The following is a 20,436-nucleotide window of genomic DNA, read 5'->3' on the forward strand; positions in this document are numbered from 1 at the left end:
AGGCCTTTCGGTCCACCATGTTGTGCCGCCCTTCAAACCACACCTAAGACTATCTAACACCTTCTTCCCACATATCCCTCTATCTTAAATTCCTCCATATGCTTATCTAACAATCTCTTGAACTTGACCAATGTATCAGCCTCCACCACCACCTCAGTCAGCGCATTCCATGCACCAACCACTCTCTGGGTGAAAAACCTCCCTCTGACATCTCCCTTGAACTTCCCACCCATTACCTTAAAGCCATGTCCTCTTGTTTTAAGCATTGGTGCCCTGGGAAAGAGGCGCTGGTTGTCCACTCCTCTTAATATCTTGTATACCTCTATCATGTCTCCCCTCATCCTCCTTCTCTCCAATGAGTAAAGCCCTAGCTCTTTTAGTCTCTCCTCATAATCCATACTCTCTAATCCAGGCAGCATCCTGGTAAATCTCCTCTGCACCCTTTCTAACGCCTCCACATCCTTCCTATAATGAATCAGAACTGGACACAGTACTCTAAGTGTGGTCTAACCAGAGTTTTGTAAAGCTGCATCATTACTTCGCGGCTCTTAAACTCAATCCCATGATTTATGAAAGCTAACATCCCATAAGCTTTCTTAACTACCCTATCCACCTGTGAGGCAACTTTCAGTGATCTGTGGATATGAACCCCCAGATCCCTCTGCTCCTCTACACTGCCCAGAATCCTGCCATTTACCTTGTACTCTGCCTTGGAGTTTGTCTTTCCAAAGTGTACCACCTCAGACTTCTCTGGATTGAACTCCATCTGCCACTTGTCAACCCAGCTCTGCATCCTATCAATATCCCTCTGTAAGCTTCAACAGCCCTCCAAACTATCCACAACACCACCGATCTTTGTGTCATCTGCAAACTTGCTAGCCCACCCTTCCACCCCATCATCTAAGTCATTAATAAATACCACAAAAAGTAGAGGACCCAGAACTGATCCCTGTGGGACACCACTAGTCACAGCCCTCCAATCTGAATGCACTCCCTCCACCACAACCCTCTGCTTTCTACAGGCAAGCCAATTCTGAATCCACACTGCCAAGCCTCCCTGGATCCCTTGGCCTTTGACCTTCTGAAGAAGCCAACTATGAGGAACCTTATCAAACACCTTACTAAAATCCATGTAGACCACATCCACAACACTACCCTCATCAATCTTCCTGGTCACCTCCTCAGAGAATCCTATGAGGCAAGATCTTCCCTTCACAAAGCCATGCTGGCTGTCCCTAATCAGTCCATGATTCTTTAAATGCTCATAGATCCTATCTCTTAGAATCCTTTCTAACAGCTTACCCACCACAGACGTAAGGCTCACTGGTCTGTAATTCCCTGGACTATCCCTACTACCTTTTTTTGAATAAGGGGACAACATTCGCCACCCTCCAATCCTCTGGTACCATCCCCGTGGACAACGTGGACTCAAAGATCCTAACCAGCAGTTCAGCAATCTCCTCCCTCGCCTCACAAAGCAGCCTGGGGAACAGCCTGGGTAAGGCCCCGGGGACTTATCCGTCCAAATATTTTCTAACTGTTCCAACATCCTCTCTCTTGATATCTGCATACTCTAGAACATTACCCTTACCAACACTGTCCTCAGCATCATCAAGACCCCTCTCCTTGGTGAATACTGAAGAAAAGTATTCATTGAGAACCTCACCCACTTCCACAGCTTCCAGGCACATCCTCCCACCTTTGTCTTTAATTGGACCTACCTTTACTCTAGCCATCCTTCTGCTCTTCACATACGAGAAAAAAGCCTTGGGATTCTCCTTAACCCTACTTGCCAAACCCTTTTCATGTCCCCTTCTCGCTCTCCTCAGCCCTTTCTTAAGCTCCTTCCTTGCTACTCTATATTCCTCATGAGCCCTGTCTGATCCTTGCTGCTTACACCTTACGTATGCTGCCCTCTTCTTCCTAACTAGTTGTCCTACCTCTCTCGTCACCCACGGTTCCTTCACCCTGCCATTCCTTCTATGCCTTACTGGGACAAATTTATCCCTAACGTCCTGCACGAGATCCCTGAACATCGACCACATCTCCATAGTACATTTCCCTTCAAAAATGTCATTCCAATTTACACTCCCAAGTTCTCGCCTTATAGCCTCATAATTTGCCTTTCCCCAATTAAATATCTTCCGGTCCCCTTTGCTCCTATCCCTGTCCATGACAATTCTAAAGGTTATGGAGCAATGATCACTGTCCCCCAAATGCTCACCCACCGATAGCTCTGTCACCTGTCCCCGTTAATTACCTAAAACTGCATCTAATATGGCATTCCCTCTAGTCGGCCTGTCAACATACTGTGTCAGGAATCCATCCTGGACACACTTAACAAACTCCGCCCCGTATAAACCTTTGGCACTAAGTAGGTGCCAATCAATATTTGGGAAGTTGAAGTCTCCCATTATAATAACCCTGTTATTTTTGCATCTTTCCAAAAGCTGCCTCCCAATCTGCTCCTCAGTATCCCTACTGCTACCGGGAGGCCTACAAAATACTCCCAGGAGGGTAACTGCTCTTTTCTTGTTCCTAACTTCCACCCATATTGACTCCAGAAAGGATCCTTCTATATTATCTACCCTTTCTGCAGCTGTAACAGTGTCCCTGACCAGTATCACCACCTCTCCTCCTCCTCTCCACCCCCCCCATTCCTTTTGAAACACTGAAAACCAGGAATATTCCATCTCCATTCCTGTCCTGCTGTCAGCCATGTCTCTGTAATAGCCACAATATCGTAGTCCCATGTACTTATCCAAGCTCTCAGTTCACCTCCCTTATTCCTGATGCTTCTTGCATTTAAGTAAATGCACTTTAGCCCATCCACCTTACTACTTTTATAGCCTTTTATATACTTCTAGGGTGAAAGGTGAAATATTTAAGGGGAATCTGAGGGGAAACTTCTTCACTCAGAGGGTGGCGCAAGTGTGGAATGAGCTACCAGTGGAAGTGGTAGATGCGGGTTCAATTGTAAAATTTAAGGGAAGTTTGGATGGGTACATGTATGAGGGAGGTATGGAGATTATGGTCTGGGTGCAGTTAGATGGGACTAGGCAGATCAGGCAGCATGGACTAGATGGGCCAAAGGGCCTGTTTCTCTGTTGTAGTGCTCTATGACTCTTTGTCCCCTTTGACCCTCACCAATTTTTATCGATGCACCATAGAAAGCATCTTATCCGGATGCATCACAACTTGATATGGCAACTGCTCTACTGCTCTGCCCATGACTGCAAGAAACTGCAGAGAGTTGTGGACACAGCTCAGCACATCATGGAAACCAGCCTCCCCTCCATGGTCTCTGTCTACACTTCCCGCTGCCTTGGTAAAGCAGCCAACATAATCAAAGACCCCCACCCACCCTGAACATTCTCTCTTCTCCCCCCTCCCATCAGGCAGAAGATACAAAAGCCTGAAAGCATGTACCACCAGGCTCAAGGACAGCTTCTATCCTGTTGCTTTGAGACTACTGAATGGTTCCCCAGTACGATAAGATGGACTCTTGACCTCACAATCTACCTCATTATTGCCTTGCACTTTATTGTCTGCTTGCACTGCACTTTCTCTGTAAATGTAAAACTTTATTCTGCATCATTATTGTCTTCTCTTGTACTCCCTCCATGCACTGTTGTGATGAAATGATCCGTATGGATGGCATGCAAAACAAAGTTTTTTACTCTACCTCGGAACATGTGACAATAATAAACCAATTTACCAAGGCAAATTTTGAAGGCACTATACAGGAACTTGCAAAGGTTGATTGGAAGAGGCCGTTTGCAGATAAAGGGCTGTCTGGAACGTGGGAGACTTTTAAAAGTGAGATTGGGCAAGTTAGGGCCAGCATGTTCCTGTTCGAGTGAAAGGAAAGGGGGAAAGGCTGGCTAGATTAGGGAACCCCAGTTGATTGGGGGGGGGGGGGGCGGCGGGGGGTGGGGGGCGGGGGGGGTATTGAGTGCCTGCCTGGTCAGTAAAAAGAAGGCGCTTGCCAGGTATAGGGAGCTGGGAACAACTGAATACCTTAAAAAGTATGACATGCAGGAGTACACAAGGGTAAAATCAGGAGGGCAAAATGAGGATATGAGATAGTCTTGGTAGATAAAGTAAAGGAGAATCCTAAGAGATTCTATAAGTATATTAAGAGGGTAACGAGGGAAAGAAAGAAGTCCCTTTAAGGATCAGTGTGGTCATTCAAATGTGGAGCCACTGGAGATAGTTGAGGTTTTTAATGAATATTTCTCATCTGTATTTACTATGGAGAAGGTCATGGAGCTAAGGAATTAAGGTAAATAGTGAAGTATTGGAACATATCCACATTACATCACAGGAGGTACTGGCGGGCATGGCATATTAAGGTAGATCAATCCCCGGGGCCTGATCAAGTGTATCTTGGCAGAGGTATTTGCATCATCTTTAGCCATGGGTGCAGTACTGGAAGACTGGAGCATGGCTAATGTTGTGCCTTTATTGAAGAAGGGCTGCAAGGACAAGCCAGCGAACTACAGGCCAGTAAAGCCTAACGGTGGGAAGGTTACTGAAGGGGATTATGTGAGACAGCAACTACCAGTATTTGGAAAGGCAAGGACTAATCAGGAATAGTCAGCATGGTTCTGGGTGTGGGAAATCGTGTCTCTCATATCTTGTGAGTTTTCTGAAGAGATAAAGAATAAGGCTGATGAGGGCAGGGCAGTGGACGTTGTCTAAATAGTCTTTAGCAAGGCCTTTAACGATGTACCGCATAGTAGGCTAGTCTGGAAAGATAAATCACGTGGGATACAGGGTGAGCTATTGTTTGTCATCTACATTAACAACTCGGATCCTAATGTTGTTAATGTAGTTAGTAAGTCAGATGACACCAAAATTGCTGGTGTGGTGAACAGTGAAGAAAGTTGACTAAGATTACAAAAGGATCCAGATCAACTGAGAAAGTGGTTCAAGGAACGGCAGATGGAATTTAACTCAGACAAGTGTGAAGCGTTGCATTTTGGGAAGTTAAACCAAGGCAGAACTTACACAGTAAATGGCAGGGCCCTGGGGAGCTTTGTAAAACAGAGAGACCTCGGGCTACAGGTACATAGTTCCCTGAAAGTGGAGACACAGGTAAACAGGGTGATGAAGAAGGCATTTGGCAGGCTTGTCCTCATCGGTCAGTGCAGTACAGTAATTGGGATGTCATGTTGCAACTGTACAAGTTGTTGGTGAGATTACACTTGGAGTATTGTATGTAGTTCCGGCTGCCCAGCTATCGGAAGGATGTCGTTAAGCTGGAAGTGGGGCAGTAAAGATTCACAAGGATGTTGCTGGGACTGGAAGGTTTGAATTATAAGGAGAGACTGGATGGCTGGGACTGTTTTCCCTGGAGCGAAGGAGGCCAAGGCATAACCTTATAGAACATAGAACATTACAGCACAATGTTGTGCTGACATCTTATCCTGCTCTAAGTTCCATCTAACCCTTCCCTCCCACAGAGCCCTCCATTTTTCTATCATTAATATGGCTATCTAAGAGTCCCTTAAATGTCCCTAATGTATCTGCCTCCACCACCTCTGCCACCAGTGCTCTTGCCTCTGACATCCCCCCCTTTTACCTTCCTCCAATCACCTTAAAATTATGCACCCTCGTGTTAGCCATTTTTGCCCTGGGAAAAAGTCTCTGACAGTCCACTTGATCTATGCCTCTTATCACCTTGAACACCTCTATCAAGTCACCTCTCATCCTCCTTTGCTCCAAAGAGAAAAGCCCTAGCTCGCTCAACCTATCCTCATAAGACATGCTCTCCAATCTAGGCAGTGTCCTGGTAAATCTCCTCTGCATCCTCTCTAAAGCTCCCACATCCTTCCTATAATGAGGTGACCAGAACTGAACACAATACGCCAAGTGTGGTCTAACCAGAGTTCTATAGAGCTGCAACATTACCTTGCAGCTCTTGAACTCAATACTCTGACTAATGAAGGCCAACACACCATACGCCTTCTTAACAACCCTAGCAACCTGTGCGGCAACCTTGAGGGATCTATGGAAGTGGACCCCTAGATCCCACAATTCCTCCACACTGCAAAGAGTCCTGCCATTAACCTTGTATTCTGCCTTCACTTCACACTTTTGCGGGTTGAACTCCATCTGCTACTTCTCAGCCCAGCTCTGCATCCTGTTGTAACCTACAGCAACCTTCTATACGATCCACAACACCACCAACCTGTCACCTGCAGACTTACTAACCCACCCTTCCACATCCACATCCAAGTCATTGATAAAAATCACAAAGAGCAGGGGTCCCAAAACAGATCCCTGCAGAACACCGACCTCCAGGCAGAATACGCTCCATCTACAACCACCCTCTGTCTTCTATGGGTGAGCCAATTCTGAATCCATGCAGCCAAGTTTCCCTAAATCACATGCCTCCTGCCTTTCTGAATGAGCCTTCCATGAAGAACCTTATCAAACGCCTTACTAAAATCCACGTACACCACATCCACTGTTCGACCTTCATCAATGTGCTTTGTCACATCCTCAAAGAATTCAATCAAGCTTGTGAGGCACGACCTGCCCCTCACAAAGCCACGTTGACTGCCCCTAATCAGCTTATGCTTCTCCAAATGCCCATAAATCCCATCTCTAAGAATCTTCTCCAATAATTTGTCCACCACTGAAGTAAGACTCACTGGTCTGTAATTCCCAGGGTTATCCCTACTCCCTTTCTTAAACAAAGGAACAACATTTGCCACCCTCCAATCATCTGGCACTACTCCTCTGGCCAGTGAGGACACAAAGATCATTGCCAAAGGTGCAGCAATCTCTTCCCTCGCTTCCCATAATAACCTTGGATATATCCCACCTGGCCCCAGTGACTTATCTATCCTAATGTTTTTCAAAACTTCCAGCACATCCTCTTTCCTCACGTCGACATGCCCTAGTGTATCAGCCTGTCGTACACCATCCTCATGAACATCAAGGTCTCTCTCACTGGTGAATATTGAAGCATAGTATTCATTAAGGACCTCCCCTACCTCTTCTGACCCAAGTCACATGTTTCCTCTTTTATCCATGATCAGTCCTACCCTCACTCTAGTCATTTTTCTATTCTTCATATACGTTAGAACACCTTGTGGTTTTCCTTTATCCTACTCGCCAAGGACTTCTCATGCCCCTTCTAACTCCCCTAAGTCCATTCTTAAGCTCCCTCCTGGCTACCTCGTAACTCTCCAGGGCCCTGGCTGATCCATGCTTTCTAAACCTCAGGTAAGCTGCTTTCTTCCTTTAGACAAGAGGTTTATAAAATCATGAGGGGCATATATAAGGTGAATGTTCATAGTCTTTTCCCCAGGGTAGGGGAGTCTAAAACTACAGAGCGTAGGTTTAAGGTGAGAGGGGAAAGATTTAAAATTGATTTGAGGGGAAATTTTTCACACAGTGGCTGGTGGGTATATGGAATGATCAGAGGAAGTGGTAAAGGTGGGTACAATTACAACATTTAAAAGTGATCTGCACAGGTACATGGATAGAAAAGATTTAGATGGGAATGGGCCAAACACAGGCAAATGATGCTAGCTCAGACTCCTTGGTCAGTACAGACCAGTTGGCCAAAAGGCCCATTTCTGTGCTGTTCCTAAGAAGGCAATGAGGAAAGGGAAGGGGGTGGGATGGTGGGACCCTTAGGATTGCTGCTTCAAAGAGTGAGCGCAGTCTGTGGCCGAACAGCCTCCTCTTGTGCCACAAAATTTTATACCATTCACCAGCTGCGCAGGTTCAGGAAGGTGCCTCTGATCCGAGGACTTGTTGCAATGGGCTCTAACAGCTAGGCTTTCAAACACACCCACATCCTCCAAACCAACAACAAAAAACACAACCGTCGCCTTTGTGTCAAAAGCTTAACCACAATTTAAATAAAGGTGTGTTTGTGGCAGGTACAGCCTGAAGTTCCAGGGAAATCAGCTTACGAGTGAAGAATCTTCTCTGCATTCTGAAGACTGATCTGAATTCCCAGACTCTTGAGGGACTCGACAACTTCACCAGCGTCAATCTTGCCTAAAATAAAACAACAGTTCAGTAAAATTCATTAATATTAAAATCTTAAGTCAGCATAGGACTGCGGTACAGTCACCGATAGATACCACAGTACTGCAACAGAGCCAGTCATCACAGCTCAGGACTGCAGCAGTGCAACTGAGAGACAGCACAGGACTGCAGCGGAGCATGGAACATTGAACAGCACAGCAGAGGAATAGGCCCTTCGGCCCACAATGTCCGTGCCGAGCATGATACCATGAAATGAAACTCATCCCATCTGCCTGCACATGATCCATACCTGCGTTTGTCTAAATGTCTTAAAAGCCACTATCGCTTCTGCTTTCCACCTCCCCAGCCAGCCCGTTCCAGGCACCTGCTAGTCTCTGTGTAAAAGAGCTGACCCCAAACATCTCCCTCAAACTTTCCCCCCTCACTGTAAAGCTATGCCTCCAATATTTTCACCTTGAGAAAAAGACTGAGTGTCTACCCTATCTATCATCCTCATAATTTTATAAACCTCTGTCAGGTCACCCCTCAGCCTTCGATGCTCCAGAGAAAACAATTCAAGTTTCTCCAACCTCTCCTTGTAGCTAATACTCTCTAATCCAGGTAACACTTTGGTGAACCTCTTTTGCAGCCTCTCCAAAGCCTCCGCATCCTTCCTGTAATGGGACAGCCAGAACTGAACACAATACTACCAATGTGGCCTAACCAAAGCTTTATACAGCTGCAACATGACTTCCTGTCTCTTATGCTCAATGCCTCGACCCAAACGCAGCGCAGGACTGTGATAGAGCAACCAAAATTCAGTGCAGGACTTCAGTATTGCATGCAAGACACAGTGGAGGACGTGTCCATCACAATCCCTCCCCCCCAAAGTCCCCGAACACTGCACCACTAGCCTGCACCTCATTCACCGGCCTTCACTGTCAGGTTATGATCATTTTCAATGGAGCTGAAATTTCAGTGACACTCACCATCGTTATTTTTATCCAAGCTTTTGAAGGCCAGGCGAAGTTTCTTCTCGTGGTTTTGGAGGTAGTTGGTGAACTCTGTGAAATCCAGCTCATTGTCCTGGTCACTGTCCCCAGAGTGTAATATTTTCTGTTACAAAGCAGAAATTGGAGTCAGTTACACAGCATGGGTACAGACCCTTTGGCCCACCAAGTCCGTGCAAGCACCCATTTACACTAATCAGTCATACAATCCCTTCCCCAACACCCATTATGTTCCCACACATATCCCCTTCTCCAGTGCACAATGTACGGCACTCCCATTCTTCTGTCCGCACCAAACATTACAGAATATAAGAAACAAAAACAGGAGTAGGTCACTCAGACCCTCAGAGCTCCACCACCTTTCAGTAACATTACAGCTAATCTTTACAGTTGATCTTGGTGCACTTTCCTGCACAAACCAAATATCTCCTGATCCAAAAATCGATCAATCGCTGCCTTGAATACACTCGGTGACTAAAGCTCCACAACACTCTCTGCTGGAGAATTCTAAAGAATCAGCACCCTCTGGCTGAAGAAATTTCCTCTCACCTCTGTCTAAAACTAGAGGGTACAGGTTTAGAACATAGAAGAATACAGCACAGAATCTGGGCCATGATGCCAAATTAAATAATTCCATCTGCCTGCACATGATCCATGTCCCTCCATTCCCTGCCTGTTCATATATCTGTCTAAATGTCTCTCAAACATTGTTATTTTATGTTTCTACCACCTCCCCTGGCAGCATGTTCTAGGCACCTACCATTCTGTGTCAAAAACATTCCCCACAAATCTCCTTTAAATTTCCCCTCTCTCACTTTAAACCTATGGCTTCTAGTATTTGACATTTCCACTCTGGGGAAAAAAGACTCTATCTACCCTATCTATGCCTCTCATAAGTTTATATACGTCTATCAGGTCGCCTCTCGTTCTCTGACGCTCCAGAGAAAACAACCCAAGTTTGTCCAACCTCTCCTTACAGCTCATGCCCTCCAATCCAGGCAACATCCTGGTGAACCTCTTCTGTACCCTCTCCAAAGCATCTACATCCTCTTTATAGCATTGCGACCACGACTACACACAAGACTCCAATGTTGCCAAACCAAAGTTTTATACAGTTGCATCATGACTTTGTAACTTTTATACTCAATGCCCCAATTGATGAAGGCAAGCATGCCATATGCCTTCTTTACCACCTTATCCACGTGTTGCCAGTTTCATCGAGCTATAGAATTGTACCCCAAGATCCCTCTGTACATCAGTGCTCCTAAGGGTCCTGCCATTTACTGTATACTTTCCTCTTACATTTGACCTCCCAAATTACATCTGCTCACATTTGCCCAGATTAAACTTCATCCAAATGTCTCCACCCAAATTTCCAACTGATCTATATTCTGCTGTATCCTTTGGCAATCTTGATAGCTATCCATAACTCCACCAATTTTCATGTCGTTCTGCAAACTTACTAATCAGGCCATCTACATTTTCATCCAAATTATTAACATATAGCACAAACAACAGAGGTCCCACACTGATCCTTCCAAAACACCACTGGCCACATGCAGCCCAAGTGACTTAATCTTCTGGACCAGCCTACTATGAGGGATCTTGTCAAATGATTTATAAAGTCCACGTAGACAACATCCATTGACCCACTCTCGCCAATCATCTTCATCACTTCCTCAAAAAACTCAATCAAATTTGTGTGACAGGACCTCCCCTGCACAAGACCATGCTGAATATCCCTAATGCATCCCAAGTTTTTCCAAATGCGACCAAATCCTGTTCCTGAGAATCTTGTCCAATAATTTTGCTACCACTGATGTAAAGCTCACTGGCTTAAAATTTCCTGTTTTCTCCTTGTTGCTCTTCTTAAACAAAGGAAAAAATTGGTTATTCACCTCTCCCGTGGCTAAACAGGATACAAAGATCTCTGTCAAGGCCGTAGCACTCGCCTCCCTTGCATCCCGCAATATCTTGGGACAAATCTCATCAGGCCCTGGGGACTAAGCACCTTAATGCTTTTCAATTACCCAGCAGCTCCTCTTCCTCAATATCGACATGCTCTAGAATATCAACATACCCCCTCCCTGAGCCCACCATTATGTCCTCCTCCTTCATTTCTTTCCCATTTCTCATGAAGTTCACAGACCCGAAACGTTAACTGTTTCTCTTTTAATAGTGTAGTGGTTAATGTAACGTTATTACAGCGCCAGTGACCTGGGTTCAATTCCAGCCACTGTCTGTAAGGAGTCTGTACGTTCTCCCCGTGTCTGCATGGGTTTCCTCCGGTTCCCTCCCACATTCCAAAGACGTACGGGTTAGGAAGTTGTGGGCATGCTATGTTGGCACTGGAAGCGTGGCGACACTTGCGGGCTGCCCCCAGAACACTCTACGCAAAAGGTGCATTTCACTGTGTGTTTCAATGTACATGTGACTAATAAAGATCTTATCTTATTTAACCAATACACACTTTACGCTCTAAATTTATTTAGTAGTCTCTTGTATGGCAGTTTATCAAAAGCCTTCTGAAAGTACAAATGCATAACAGCAAGTACTTCTCTTTTTGTCTTTTTTGTTCATTACAACCTCAAAAGACCACAAATAGATTTGTCAGATCACAATTTCCCATTCATAAATCCATCTTGGTGAAGCAGAGATTTACTTGCACCTCTTCCAATCTAGTCAACTGCATTCTGTGTTCACAATGTGATGTCCTCTACACTGGAGTAACAATTCACGGATTGGGTGGATGGCTTTGCTCAGCATCTGTATTCAGTCCACAGGAGTGACCTGAACTTCCAGTGCCTACCACCTTAATTCGCCATCCCACTGTCTCTCTGTGACCTCCTGCACTGTTCTAACAAGATCCAGTACAAGCTTTGAAAGCAACACCTCATCTTCCATCTGGGCATGCTGCAGTATTTCGGACTTTTACAACTTTGGACAATTCACTCTTTTTCTCTGAATCAGAGCAGGCCAAGTCATCCTTCTGTGATAATGGATTCATTTAGCACAGAAACAGGTCTTTTGGCCCACCACATCCATGCCGACCAGCAGGTACCATCTATACTCATCCCATTTACAGCAGTTGGTGTGTCATCTTCTATGCCTTGTGATATTGGTATAGGTACTGGTATTGGTTTATTACTGTCACTTGTACCGAGGTGCAGTGAAAAGCTTGTCTTACAAACCGATCGTACAGGTCAATTCATTACACAGTGCAGTTACATTGAGTCAGTACAGAGTACATTGATGTAGTACAAGTAAAAACAATAACAGTACAAAGTGTCACAGCTACAGAGAAAGTGCAGTGCAATAAGGTGCGAGGTCACAACAAGGTAGATCGTGAGGTCATAGTCCACCTCATTGTATAAAGGAACTGTTCAATAGTCTTATTACAGTGGGGTAGAAACTGTCCTTAAGTCTGGTGGTACGTGCCTTCAGGATCCTGTATCTTCTACCCGATGGAAGAGGAGAGAAGACAGAATGTCCTGGGTGGGTGGGGTTCAGTTTGTCTCTCCCCATGAGCACAGCCGAGCTACTGAGCACGTCCTACACCCCTGGATTTCACAACATTTTACACTCCTTTATCTGTGCCATTAACCCATTTAACTGCATGACTCATCCCCAGTAACCCTGGCCCCACCCTACCAGAGATATTCCATTTATCCTATCCAATCCTTCCCCACCTTCCCTGTAGTCATCTTTCCTATAATGAGGCGACCAGAAATTAACATAGTACTCTGAGTGTGAGGCAGGTACAGTAGTATAATTTAAGAAGCACTTGGATAGGTAAATGGAGGGGATGGGGCTTGGAGAGATATGGGCTGAATGCAGGAAATTGGGACTAGCTGGGTCGACTCCATGGTCGGCAAGGACTGGTTGGGCCGAAGGGCCTGTATCTGTGCTGTATTGCTCTATGACTCTATAACTTAAAACTATTTGTTTTCTCTCCTTCGTAGTTCTGATGAAGGGTCTTTGACCTGAAACATTAACTGTTTCTCTCTCCACTGATGCTGCCTGACCCACTGAGTATTTCTAGCATTTTCTATTTCTATTTCCGAATTCTAGAACCTGCAGGGTCTTTTGGATTTTCTGTATCCAGTGTTTTTGATCATTTTTTGATATCATCTGGAAGGATTTAAATTGGCAAAGGAATGGAGTTTTGTGTAGAGATCTGGTTTTCCCACCCAAGATAAGATAGACATGTGACAGGGAGAGTGAAAGAGTAGAGAATGGTGTGTACAAGTCTAGTCTCCCTACCTAAGGGAGGATATATGTGCAATAGAGGGAATGCAATAGATGTCTTCTCCAATTCCAGGCTGGACCACACCTGGAATATTGTGCACATGTCCTCTGGGTAGACTAGGTCCTCTTAAAGACCATCAGGGCTGCCTATGTGTGGAACCGCAGGACATGGCCAAGATTTTTAATGTCTTTTTCTCCTAGTGTTTACTAAGGCAAATATCATGGATGCTAAAGAAATTAGGGTAATAAGTAGTGAGGTCTTGGATCATATGCAAATTACAAGGAAGGAGATATTTGCAGCCTTGAAGCACATTAAGGTGGGCAAATCCCCAGGGCCTGAGCAAGTGCACCCCTGGACTTCATGGAAGGCCAGGGAAGAAATCACAGAGACCCTTGCAGAGATATTTACTTTATTGTCAGCCACTGGCAAAGTTCCAGAAGACTAGAGGCTGGAAGACAGCTAATGCTCCATTGTTCAATAAGGGTAGCAAGGACAAGCCAGGGAACTACAGGCCAGTGAGCCTGACTTCAGTTGTAGGGAAGTTACCGAGGGAATTCTGAGGGACAAGATCTACCATCACTTGGATCGTCAAGGCCTGATCAGGAATAGTCAGCATGGTTTTGTGTATGGAAGGTCACGACTAATGAATCTTTTGGAGTTTTTCGAAGAGGTAACTAAGGGGATAGATGAAGGTAGGGCAGTGGATGTTGTCTACGTGGACTTTAGTAAGGCCTTTGACATGACACGGCAGGCTCATTTGGAAGGTTAGGTCGCATGGGATTCAGAATGATAGGAAGCAGAGGGTGATGGTTGAAGGTCAATTCTCCGACTGGAGGCCTGTGACTAGTGGGGTGCCCCAGGGGTCAGTGTTGGTACCTCTGTTATTCATTATGTATGTAAATGACTTGGACATGAAATTACATGGCACAATTAGCAAGTTTGTCGATGGTACTAAATTAGGGAGTCTTGTTGATAGTGAAGCAGATTACAGTGAATTGCAAAGAGATCTTCATCAGTTAGGGAGATGGGCTGATGAATGTCAAATGGATTTCAACTCAGATAAGTGTGAGGTGTTGCATTTTGGACATCCAGACCAGGATAGGACCTATATAGTGAATGGCAGGGCACTGACGAGTGTTGTGGAACAGAGGGAGCTGGGAGTACAGGTGCATAGTTCGCTGAAAGCGGCCACGCAAGTAGACAGGGTGGTGAAGAAGGCATTTAGCACACTGGTCTTCATCAGTCAGGGCATCGAGAACAGAAGTAGGGACATTATGTTGCAGTTATATAAGTTGTTGGTGAGGCCGCACTTGAAGTATTGTTTACATTTTTGGTCACCCTGTTATAGGAAAGACATCGTTAAGCTGGAGAGGGTGCAGAAGAGATTTACAAGGATGCTGCCTGGACTGGAAGGCCTGAGTTATAGACCGAGGTTGGCCATGCTGGATCTTTATTTCTTGTAGTGTTTGAGAATGAGGGGTGACCTCATAGAAGTTTATAAATTCATAAGGGGTATGGATAAGGTGGATGGTTATAGTCTTTTCCCCAGCGTTGGGGAGTCCATAACTAGAGGGCACAGATACAAGATAAGATGGCGAGGTTTAAAAGAGACCCGAGAGATAACTTATTTACACAGATGGTATTGAGTACCTGGAATGAGCTGCCTGAGGAAGTGGCTGAAGAGAGTACAACTGCAACATCTAAGATGCATCTGAATAGGTACGGAGGGGAGAGACTTGGAGGGTTATAGGCCGAACACGGACAACTGAGACTCGCAGGGAGGATGCTGTGGTCGGCATGGACCAGTTGGGCTGAAGGGCCTGTTTCTGTGCTATATTACTCCATGACACTAGGTCTGGTCTCCCAACACAAGGATGACATACTTGTGACACAGGTAGTTCAAGGACCACTGCTTTTTCTTAAAATATATTCAATGACTTGGATTTGGGTGTACAGGGCACAATTTCCTAACCTGGTGAGACAAACATGGTGGCACGTGAACTGTGAGGAGGATAGCAAGAGAGTATTATTCCAAAATTACACTGGGGAATGGCACTTCAGTCACCTTGGACAAAATGAGAAGCTGGAATTGCTTCCACAGAAAAGAGGAAGTTGAGAGGGGTGGCAGACGTGTTTAATAGTCATTATGTACTCAGAGCACAGAAACAGACTCTTCAGCCTGCCCTGTCCATGCTTACTGTTAGATAAGATATCAATAGTAATCCCATCTACCAGCATTTGGTCCATAGCTTTCTCTGCCTTGATGATTCAAGTGCCCGCCCAAATGCGTCATAAACATTCTGAGAGTCTCTGCCTCCACCCCCTCATGCAGTGCATTCCAGATTCCAACCATCATCTGGGAGAAAATAAAAAATGTTCCTCAAATCCCCCGTAGACCTCTTACTCCTCACCTTAAAACAAAGTCCACTGGTTGTAGACATCTCCGTTATGGGGAAAAGTTTCCTATTACCTAGCCTATCTATGCTCCTCATAATTTATTCTTACACCTCTATCAGGTCCCCCCTCAGTCCCCTCTGCTCCAGGGAAAACAAAACCAGCCTATCCAATTTCTCCTCACAATTGAAACCTTCCATTTCTGGGTGACACTCTGGTGTATCTCCTCTGCACCCTATCCAATACAATCACATCCTTTAAGATCATGAAGGGTATAGAAAGAGTAGAAAGAAACTGTTCAACAAATAAGAAGCTTGGTAAAAGAATCAAGTGTAACATGGGGATTTTATTCACTGCAACTAATCATTAGAGTGTGGAATGCACTGCTGGGGTGCATGTCAGTACCAGATTCTATTGTACCAGAGAGAATCCAGAGAACTGGGTGAGGTCAGGGGAAAGGAGACTAGCTGGATTGGTGTTACATAGACCAAACGCTGGTAAATGGGACTAGCTTCCATGGGCATCTTGGTCGGGATGGACCAGTTGGGCTAAAGGGCCTGTTTCCAAGTTGTATGACTCTAGAAACAGTACTGAGTCCAATGGGGCAAAGGGCCTCCTGTACTTTTAGAGGGTTGCCTTATCACAAACAAGAATCAGGTCTATTATTTGAAGTTCAGAAGAATGAGGGGAGATCTTATTGAAACATCTCAGGTCCTGAGGGAGTATGACAAGGTAGATGTAGAGATGTTTCCACGAGTTGGAGAGGCTCGAATGAGGGGATGTCGTAATTACAAGATTACGGGCCAGACATTTGAAACTGAAATGCAGAGGAGCTTCTTTTCATAGAGGGAGGTGAATAGATTTGGTATCTCACCTAAGACTCTTACAAATTTCTATCAATGTACGGTGGAGAGCATTCTTACTGGTTGCATCACAGCCTGGTATGGAGGCTCCAATGCACAGGATTCCAAGAGGCTGCAGAGGTTATAGACTTAGCCAGCTCGATCACGGGCACAATCCTCCCCACCATCAAGGACAAGAAGGCGGCATCCATCACTAAGGACCCTTACCAGCCGGGACATGCCCCCTTCTTGTTACTACCATTGGGAGGAGGTTCAGGAGCCTTAAGACACACACTAAACTTTTTCCCCTCCGCCATCAGATTTCTGAATAGTCCATGAAACTTCTGAACAGTACCTCGTTTTTCCTTTTTTTAAACACTATTTATTTTTGTAATTTATAGTAATTTTTATATCTTTGCACTGTATTGCTGCCACAAAACAACAAATTTGATTCTTATTCTGAGTCAGACAGCATGGAAACAGGCCCTTCGGCTGAACTCAAAGATTTCTCTGCCGCAGAGGTTTGAGCAGGCTTGATACTCGGGAGGGGAGTGGTATTTTAAGAGGATGGTAATTTAAGATAAATGTTTGAAAGATCAGGAAGTTGAGGGTGATGGGGAACTGGCACAGAAGAGGAGATGAGGCCTGGGGCAGATCAGCTGTGGTCACATTGAATGGTGGGACGAGGTGGAGGGGGCACATTGTGAGCTCAGTTTCTTTTGTTGTTGATCTGCCTGGCGACTGTCCCCCGACCCCCACCTCCCCCCCAGACACCTATTGGCAAATGTGACCTTCTAACTCCTCTGTTACCAGGCATATCCTCACTGACCCATTCCTAAGCACCCCTCCAATGCCCACTGTGCTCCTCCAGTTGAGCTCTCACACCTGCCTGTTCCAGTTACACCCTTCTCCCCGCACCCCACCTCCCCGCAGCCCTCACCTCCCCGCACCCATCACCTCCCCGCACCCATCACCTCCCCGCACCCATCACCTCCCCGCAGCCCTCACCTCCCCAGTCACCCTCTTGGGACCCCACTGCATCTCCCCCATTGTGCTCCCTCTGCTTCACCGTCTCACCTGACATTCCCCTTCCCTGGCACCTCCACATTCATCCACCCCTCCCCATTGCTGCTTTACGCCACCCACCCTTCCCCCCTCCTCCACTCCCACTCTACCCCCACTACCACCCACAGCCCCTCCCACCACTCCCTCGCCCCTCCCCTCCTCCTCTCAACTCCCCCACCCTCCTCTTCCCTCCACCCCCTCCCAATACTCCCCTGATCCTCCCACCTCCCTCTACTGCCCCCACTGTGCCCCTCACTCCCCCACTCTCTACCCTCCCTCCACTGCTCCCCACCCTCCCCTCCACCTCCCCCATCCTCCCCTCTCCACTCCCAAACCCCCCTCCCTCCACTCCACCTTCCCACCCTCCCCTCCATCTCCTCCACCCCCTCCCTCCCCTCTCCCCTCCCTCTCCCCTCCCTCCCTCTCCCCTCCCTCTCCCCTCCCTCCCTCTCCCCTCCCTCCCTCTCCCCCTCCCCTCCCTCCCTCTCCCCCTCCCCTCCCTCCCTCTCCCCCTCCCCTCCCTCCCTCTCCCCCTCCCCTCCCTCCCTCTCCTCCTCCCCTCCCTCCCTCTCCTCCTCCCCTCCCTCCCTCTCCTCCTCCCCTCCACCTCCTCCCTCCCTCCCCCACTCCCCTCCACCCCCACTCCCCTCCACCTCCTCCCTCCCTCCCTCCCCCCCTCCTCCCTCCCTCCCCCCTCCACCTTCCTCCTCTCCCTCCCCTCCTTTCCTCCACCTCCCCAACCTCCCTCCACTCCCCGTCCCCTCTGTTCATCGACTGCCCACCATCCCTCACCCTCACTAACCTCCTGGGCCTCCGGCCCCAGGCCGCGGGCCCTCAGCGCCGCCTGCAGCTCCCGAACGTCGATCCGCCCGTCGCGGTTGGTGTCGAGCTGGGAGAACAGCTCGGAGTAGCGGCGCTGGGCCTGGGCCTGGGCCTGGGCCTGGGCCTGGGCCTGGGCCTGGGCCTGGGCCTGGGGTTGGGGTTGGGCGGGCGACGGCATCGCAGCGTAGGAGAGACCGGGAGAGGAGGAAGGGAGGGAGGGAGTGAGGGAGGGGGGAATGCGGGAAGGAGGAGTGGAGGAGGGAGGGAGGGGCCCGGGGGGAAGGGAAGGGAGGAGGAGGAGGAGGGGCCTGAGGGCCGGGAAAGGAAGGTGAACAGGAAGAGAGGAGGCGAATGAGGGAAGTGGGCCGAGGGAGGGAGGGATGAGGGAGGGATGAGGGGGGAGGGGGGAGGGAGGGATGAGGGGGGAGGGGGGAGGGAGGGATGAGGGGGGAGGGGGGAGGGAGGGATGAGGGGGGAGGAGGGAGGGATGAGGGGGGAGGAGGGAGGGATGAGGGGGGAGGGAGGGATGAGGGGGGAGGAGGGAGGGAGGGAGGGATGAGGGGGGAGGAGGGAGGGAGGGAGGGATGAGGGGGGAGGAGGGAGGGAGGGAGGGATGAGGGGGGAGGAGGGAGGGAGGGATGAGGGGGGAGGAGGGAGGGAGGGATGAGGGGGGAGGAGGGAGGGAGGGATGAGGGGGGAGGAGGGAGGGAGGGATGAGGGGGGAGGAGGGAGGGAGGGATGAGGGGGAGGGGAGGGAGGGATGAGGGGGGGAGGGGAGGGGGGGAGGGGAGGGAGGGGAGGGGGGGAAGGGAGGGATGAGGGGGGGAGGGGGGAAGGGAGGGATGAGGGGGGAGGGGAGGGAGGGATGGGGGAGGGGAGGGATGAGGGGGGAGGGGAGGGAGGGATGAGGGGGGAGGGGAGGGAGGGATGAGGGGGGAGGGGAGGGAGGGATGAGGGGGGAGGGATGAGGGGGAGGGGGAGGGAGGGATGAGGGGGAGGGGGGAGGGAGGGATGAGGGGGGGGAGGGAGGGAGGGATGAGGGGGGGAGGGAGGGATGGGGGAGGGATGAGGAGGGAGGGATGGGGGAGGGATGAGGGAGGGAGGGATGAGGGGGGAACGGGAGGTAGGGATGAGGGGGGAGAGGGAGGGATGAGGGGGAGAGGGAGGGAGGGATGAGGGGGGAGAGGGAGGGAGGGATGAGGGGGGAGGAGGGAGGGAGGGATGAGGGGGAGGAGGGAGGGAGGGATGAGGGGGGAGGAGGGAGGGAGGGATGAGGGGGGAGGGGGGAGGAGGGAGGGAGGGATGGGGGGGGAGGGGGGGAAGGGAGGGATGAGGGGGGGAAGGGAGGGATGAGGGGGGAGGGGAGGGGAGGGAGGGATGGGGGAGGGGAGGGATGAGGGGGGAGGGATGAGGGGGGAGGGAGGGATGGGGGGGAGGGGAGGGAGGGATGAGGGGGGAGGGGAGGGAGGGATGGGGGGGGAGGGAGGGATGAGGGGGGGAGGGAGGGAGGGATGAGGGGGGGAGGGATGAGGAGGGAGGGATGGGGGGAGGGATGAGGGAGGGAGGGATGAGGGGGGAACGGGAGGTAGGGATGAGGGGGGAGAGGGAGGGATGAGGGAGGGATGAGGGGGAGAGGGAGGGATGAGGGGGGAGAGGGAGGGAGGGATGAGGGGGAGAGGGAGGGATGAGGGGGGAGAGGGAGGGAGGGATGGGGGGGGGAGAGGGAGGGAGGGATGAGGGGGGAGAGGGAGGGAGGGATGAGGGGGGAGAGGGAGGGAGGGATGAGGGGGGAGAGGGAGGGAGGGATGAGGGGGGAGAGGGAGGGATGGGGGAGTGGGACGGAGGGAGGGATGGGGGGAGTGGGACGGAGGGAGGGATGGGGGGAGTGGGACGGAGGGAGGGATGGGGGAGGGAGGGGAGGGGGGAGTGAGGGGGGAGGGAGGGATGAGGGAGGGAGGGAGGGATGAGGGGGGAGGGAGGAGGGGGGAGGGGGGGAGGGATGAGGGAGGGAGGGATGAGGGGGGAACGGGAGGGAGGGATGAGGGGGGAGAGGGAGGAT

The 20,436-nt window shown here is 49.2% G+C and overlaps 1 protein-coding gene across 1 annotated transcript in view; it reads right to left on the reverse strand.

The window, feature by feature from the left end:
• The window catches only part of slc25a24 (solute carrier family 25 member 24), a 43,406-nt gene extending 24,766 nt beyond the window's left edge, over positions 1–18,640 (reverse strand). The window contains exons 1-4 of the mRNA XM_052011950.1: positions 18,502–18,640; positions 18,358–18,471; positions 8,985–9,111; positions 7,938–8,025 (exon numbers count right to left, since the gene is read on the reverse strand). Coding sequence (XP_051867910.1) covers positions 7,938–8,025; positions 8,985–9,111; positions 18,358–18,471; positions 18,502–18,555 — 383 coding nt within the window. The 5' untranslated portion in view covers positions 18,556–18,640. The remainder of the gene's footprint in view (positions 1–7,937; positions 8,026–8,984; positions 9,112–18,357; positions 18,472–18,501) is intronic.
• Between the last annotated feature and the right edge of the window lie 1,796 nt (positions 18,641–20,436).

This window comes from Pristis pectinata, chromosome 3, assembly GCF_009764475.1.
Source record: "Pristis pectinata isolate sPriPec2 chromosome 3, sPriPec2.1.pri, whole genome shotgun sequence".
NCBI lineage: Eukaryota > Metazoa > Chordata > Chondrichthyes > Rhinopristiformes > Pristidae > Pristis > Pristis pectinata.